We start from the raw sequence: 6,214 nt of genomic DNA, 5'->3' as shown, positions 1-6,214 counted from the left end.
TTCCTTTGTAATTATAATATACTGACCCACTATGAGGTGGTGCCTAAAAGGCAAATAGAAAAAAAAATGTCAGAGATTAATCATTCAAGTACTTTACAATACAAATAAACAGCAAATATATTCCAGAAAAAATTTGACCTGAATTACAACGTGCTTCCCATCTATCGCACCTATACAATGCGGGAAATTCCATTTTTTCTCAAATTCACTCGCGATTCTCAACCAAGTCTCTTCATTTGGTGGTGGCATTACAGATTCGTGAAGAGAATTCCACAATGCTTCGCATGTTTCAGAAACAATTTTTGAAACAGTGTTTACTCCAATCCTAAATGCATAGGATATTGAGGCCATACTGTCACCAGAAGCTAAGTAACGCAAACATACTAGAAGTCGTGTGCGAGCCGATATTGGTTCTCGAACAACATTTTGTTTTTCAAGAAGAGGCCCAACAATACTTAGTAATTGATCAAACATTTCTACAGACATTCTACAATAATTGTAGAACATTTCCTGATCTTGTAGCTGCATTTCTATGGTCAGATTGTCACTGTCTCCTTGCAAATGTCTTTGCAATTGTGTAAATATTGAGCGAACCCACATCCTCTTGTTTCCTTCTCTTTCACGCTCTACTAGAAGTTTCCGTAGTGCAATGAGTTTTAATATATTCGATTTTCCAACTTTCCGATGTTGTAACGTCAGTTTCATCTTCTTCCACTGTTGCAATTTTTTGCTAATAATCACTGACATAAGGTTGGAATCCATTATATTCAAGGAAACTGAACTTTTGGAAAACGAGTTCTTTTAATAAACTTACTAATAAAGATAAAGAAAATAAAAATTTATTTTATTTAAAACAAAAGGACTAGGAGTACATATGACAAAAGTAATAAATAACCTTTCCTACCTTCACACTTTTTAATAGGCAATGAAAAAATTAAATGTAACGATTCCGAGCTTCAAGTTATTTATATGATGTATTTACTCGACTATCAAAGCAGTTCAATACTTTTTATCCGGCATACATATACATTATGTCTGTTATTTACTGCAATCTTAACCTCATACGGCTGATACAACTACATATATTGCGCTTCCACACATTCTTATACAAAGTATCCCATTCACATGACGCGTATTTAACAATACGCTTAAATAATAACAACCAATAAAGAAGTCATTTAGTATTTCTGCTCTATTGTACAATAGAAGGCCTGATCTGTTATTGGTCAGCTTTATGAAGATATTGGCTATGCTTTACGCGAATTTTACGAAAAACGCGCCATGTGAATGATGACTTTTAAACTGGCGTAACTTCTGGTAAATTACTAAAATACGCAGGTTACGCTTACGCTAGGTACACCGCATGTGATGGCAGCCTAACAGGATTGCTTCTGATTGGTTACGCGTTTCCGCATTTCCGCGTTTCCGCGCTCATGTAATAGCACCCTAACAGTAGGCAGTAAAGGAAATCGCAACTCGTAACGGTAGCCGTAAGTGAAATGGATTATTTCCATTTCGGTACTGTCTACGGCTTACGGTAAACATAAGGTGCATTCACATGCAAGCGTCAAGCGTCAAGCAGCGAAAGCAGCAACCAATCAACGAGGCGATTTTTACAGTGGCATAAAAAATATTTTTTTGGACTTCTGCACGCTAGACGCGCAAACATTTGCCGCGCGGCAAAATGTGACGCGGTAGCCAATAAGCTTACAACTCCTAACATGTTCATTGGTTACCGCGTCGCATTTTGCCGCGCGGTAAGCTTTTTCGCGTTCAGTATGCAGGAGCCATTAGCTTGAGAGAGCATTGGATCTTGTTTGTCACAACGAATGTCAGGTAAGATGCATATAAATTAGTTCATATGTTTGCATATGACGTTGAGGTTAGGGTTAGGGATAGGTTTAGGTTACTTTATTCATGTTTTAATTTCTTTTATCACCAGGAAAAGATGCTGCGAAGATGTGATACAACATTCGTCAACGATTTGGTAAAGAAAGACGGAAGGTAATAGTAAGTCTCAAAGGGAAATCCGGACAAGGTAATTATTCAGAATATCTCCCTCACCTCCGATTTCGATGAAATTAGGCTTATTCGACGCGTTTTTGCACAAAACGAAAGAATCTGGCAGAAAAAAGTGTCGCTCTGCCTCGCGAACCGAGATATTTAGCGTTAAAGTTGACGACTCTGCAGGTTAGGAAATCTGTCATACCGACTATGTGCACGAAATTTGAAATCAATGCTATAAAATAAATTAAACGTATGTAGTAGTGCTTAGACATTGTCCGCTTGGAATATTTGTAACCCAAGCATTACTGTCTATACACCCCACTGTCCACATGGGTTAGGATTTATTTGGAATAGAGTAGCGCTACATGTAGTTCATTTTTGAATTTGATTTTGCACGAAAGGTGTTAATAAGGAATGGTCACCTTACATGCCTGTTGGACCGACAAGTAATGAGACGCATGCGCATGAAGTCAGAGAGCACGAAGAAGGCATACTGGTAGCACTACACATAGTCGGTATGACAGATTTCCTAACCTGCAGAGTCGTCAACTTTAACGCTAAATATCTCGGTTCGCGAGGCAGAGCGACACTTTTTTCTGCCAGATTCTTTCGTTTTGTGCAAAAACGCGTCGAATAAGCCTAATTCATCGAAATCGGAGGTGAGGGAGGTATTCTGAATAATTATCTCCGGACAAAGCGCAAAACCTCTATATGTACTGAAATGGCAATTTTACAATCTGTGTTTATTTTTGGTAGACCATATCACGCCTCGCAAGTACATATATAATTGTCATTTATAAATGAATTGTACTTTTTAACAAGAGACACAATGTACATTGATCTTTGTTTAACATTAACAAAAAAAATGTAATGATTCATTGTGTTATACTGTGTATCATCTATGTCTCCTGCTAAAAGTATCCAAAATTAGCTTGGTGTGTCGTGACATTAGATATTAGTACATATTTTTATGTTTCAGAACTGTCAGTAATTATACGTCAAAGAAAATTATGAATAAGATCACAATCACAGAGAAAACTTCCCTTCCTTCTTTACTGATTTTACCTTCATCTTCAACATCACCTTCACTATCATCAAGATCAATATCGTCTCCACAAGTATCATATCCACAAGCACTATCTCCACATACACCGTCTGTACAAGTATCATATCCATAAGCACCATCTACACATACACCGTCTCCACAAGTATCATATCCACAAGCACCATCTCCACATACACCGTCTTCACAAGTACCGTCTCCACAAGTATCTCCACAAGCATCAGTGCTTTTGTCTCCGTCAAGTATATGGTCTACAAGTGATTTGGAGTCAGTGTTTAGCAGTAAGTAAATTAATATGTGTAAATATAGTATATAGAATGGAATAAATATGAAGTGCATAGTTTTCATTTATCTCTTTTTATCTTCAGATGATGATGCATCTATATCCTTGATTGAGAATAGCAAGGAAAAAGTTGCTACACGTACGTCTGTATTGTCTAGTAATCTCAATGTGGAGGAATGTTCTTCTGCAGTAGTTAATGCACCAAAGAAAAAGCTGAAATCGATACAGAAGTTGTCAACAAAAAGAACTATTCCTGAACCAGATAACTACGCTAAACGCAAGAAGAAAGAGGATGAACTATTTGTACAAGCTATGACCAGGCAATCAACAGCCTTGACTTCTGTCGCTCAAAAAATAGAAGAATCCTTGACAAATTCCAATCAATACAATTGTAATCAATCTTCACAATCAACCGTGAATGATCCAGTCTCAATTGTCATTGCATATGCTCTTAAATCTGTACCTGAAGAAAAGCGTCTTGAATGTATGGTAGAAATACTCCAACTTATAAATTCAAAATATGTACAGCTATAGCTTTTAAGGTTTAAGTTAAAGGTTCTCTGTTTTCGACCGAGCAATATGAATAGTACGTTGAAAGATTATAAGACTGCTTGAAATGTAAGAAATAAAAAAGGAACAATAAACTTTTAATAGATTTCTATTATTATATTTATTGCTTGTACAATATTTTTTTACATATAATGCCTAATATATATGAACATATCTTATTTATATATAAACATCTTTTTTACTTAATTTAAATAGTATAGTCTTTGCTGCAATAAGTATTTTCTATTTATATAATAAAGTTAGAAATTATATTAATGAGGAGGATTGATAATAGCCCCTCTAAAAGTGTAATCATGTTGCCATGGAGCTTGAGCTTGACCAATTGGAGAAACAAAATATTCTTTAAGGGTATTTCTTATTTTCTTCGCTACAGAATTTGCACGGTTAGCACCCATTCAACCAATTTCAGAAAAGTGTGACGAAAAATGCCTTCTCCATTGTCCTTCTCTAATGCTGCCATCTTCTTCCTCGATATCAATTAAATTTGTTGTATAATACTAACGATTGTTCATATTTTCCTGTTCTTCCGCAATCATAATATAATTGTGGGCAGATGAAGGCTTTCACCAAATTTTCGCAGTTGGTTATTGACATGCAAAGAGGTTTGTGTAAGATATGCCATCGTGCAGTTAAAATGCTAAAAACATTCTCTATTGTGCGCCGTGCACGTGACAAACGATAATTAAAGATCCTCATATCATCAGTCAGCTTTTTACGCGGATAGGGACGCGTCATATGTATTGACAATGGGAAAGCCTCGTCGCCAATAAAAAAAAAGGCAAAGGAATATTAGTCTCTGGAAGTGATGTCGGATCTGGTAAGAGTAAATTGCCTGCAGCCAGATCACTTGCAAAATCTGTGTTAGCCCATACTCCACCATCACTTATCGAACCTGAAAATAGATCACAGAGTGACAATTACAGAGAGAACATATATTATAAACTATATAGTAAACAGTTAAAGGATAAATAAATATACCCACCGTACTGCCCAACATCAACCCATATGAATTTATACGATGCATCGCAAATAGCAAGTAAAACTATGCTGAAGAATTGCTTATAATTATAGAATGCTGATCCAGAATTAGGTGGAGCCTGAATTCTCATATGACGACCGTCTATTGCTCCTAGACAGTTTGGAAACTGCCACTTTTCCATGAACTCTTCACTTATGGATTTCTAGTCTTCTTTACTAGGAGGTTTCAAAACAATTGGCTGTAACGCTGTCCAAATTGCTCGACAAGTTTCATTTACTATTTTATGAACAGTTGACTTGCCTATCCTAAATTCTGCATGTTTCAACTTAGCGCTATCACTTTGGGATAAATACCTGTTACCTGTATATATATATATATATATACATATATATAATAATCATGATAAGATTACTTCAAAGAAGAAAATAAAATAAAATTAAAATGTAAAATTTTTACTTACATTAAAGTGACAGCAAGACGCAATTCTGTAGGAAGAGAAGCTCGAATACTGTTTTTTTTTTAGATGAGGATGAAGCAAATTTACTAGGAAATTAAATTGCTCGGGCCACATTCTATATAATTCAAAGAATTCTTCATGATCACTCTGAAGTAATTTTTGAACGAGGTTATGGTAAAATCCTTGAGCATTTCGTAGCCTGTTCATAGGTCGAACCCACCAACATCGTTGCTTTATTGTCATCCTTCTTCTTATAACCTGCCATTGCGACAGTAATAAACTGTGCCAAGATAAGCAAAATAAAAAGAAAAGTCCAATTTTTCTTATATTCATAATATTGCAAGTGTTGAGAAAACTATCACATTTTGCATGTAACCTCAAACGGTGTATTTTCTGATTTCAAACAATCTGTTTTCTCATTGGCCGATTATACTATTACCACCGTTCCATTGTAGACAGACATCGGCTGCGTTCAGCAGATTCAACAGTTTTGCAACCGTTTTATGATTGTCTGCTGAGATAGGACCATTCTTCTAGATCTAAAAGTATGATCCAATTAGCGAGAAGGAAACTTACAATAGTTGCAAAACAAACGTTTTGCTGAACGCACCCATCGTTGTAGAAATTGCGCTACTACCTACTTCTTTACGGCTTACAGCCAATCTCATTGTAGACGGACCTTTACATTTTTGTATGTGTCATTGGCTTTAGATTTGGGTCGGAGTGTGAGAATTGACTAGTCACAATCATGACGTAAGAATTCGCGATGCTCACGACCGATAGTAGCGCTAGTGTTAGGGCTATGGCAGAGAACGAGACGTAACGAGACGTAAGTTCCGTAGTCGTAACGTAAGG

General features: G+C 36.2%; 2 protein-coding genes and 1 long non-coding RNA gene across 3 annotated transcripts; 1 reads left to right on the top strand and 2 right to left on the bottom strand.

Moving 5' to 3' along the window:
* Window positions 1-93: 93 nt before the first annotated feature.
* Window positions 94-600, bottom strand: LOC108729589 (uncharacterized). The gene has a single exon (XM_018458762.1). The coding sequence runs from the start codon at window positions 598-600 to the stop codon at window positions 94-96; it is 507 nt and encodes a 168-aa protein (XP_018314264.1).
* A 1,347-nt stretch (window positions 601-1,947) lies between these two features.
* On the top strand, window positions 1,948-3,985 carry LOC108729608 (uncharacterized). The gene is made up of 3 exons (XR_001936941.1): window positions 1,948-2,038; window positions 2,987-3,351; window positions 3,439-3,985. It is a non-coding gene; the product is annotated as an uncharacterized lncRNA (long non-coding RNA).
* Window positions 3,986-4,180: 195 nt separating this feature from the next.
* LOC108729614 (uncharacterized) lies at window positions 4,181-5,644 on the bottom strand. The gene is made up of 3 exons (XM_018458792.1): window positions 5,363-5,644; window positions 4,906-5,255; window positions 4,181-4,815 (listed from the first exon to the last, which is right to left on the bottom strand). The coding sequence occupies exons 2-3, from the start codon at window positions 5,081-5,083 to the stop codon at window positions 4,655-4,657; spliced, it is 339 nt and encodes a 112-aa protein (XP_018314294.1). The 5' UTR covers window positions 5,084-5,255; window positions 5,363-5,644; the 3' UTR covers window positions 4,181-4,654.
* Between the last annotated feature and the right edge of the window lie 570 nt (window positions 5,645-6,214).

This window comes from Mycetomoellerius zeteki, unplaced genomic scaffold, assembly GCF_001594055.1.
Source record: "Mycetomoellerius zeteki isolate Tzet28-1 unplaced genomic scaffold, Tzet1.0 scaffold118, whole genome shotgun sequence".
In the NCBI taxonomy this organism is placed as follows: Eukaryota; Metazoa; Arthropoda; class Insecta; order Hymenoptera; family Formicidae; genus Mycetomoellerius; species Mycetomoellerius zeteki.
This window is presented reverse-complemented; position numbering and strand designations above follow the sequence as displayed.

Coding starts and splice junctions, on each gene's coding strand:
- LOC108729589 (XM_018458762.1), bottom strand. CDS start 600: ATGTGGGTTCGCTCAATATTTACACAATTGCAAAGACATTTGCAAGGA.
- LOC108729614 (XM_018458792.1), bottom strand. CDS start 5,083: ATGGAAAAGTGGCAGTTTCCAAACTGTCTAGGAGCAATAGACGGTCGT. Junction 4,816..4,905: donor GGTTGATGTTGGGCAGTACG/GTGGGTATATTT, acceptor ATCTATTTTCAG/GTTCGATAAGTGATGGTGGA.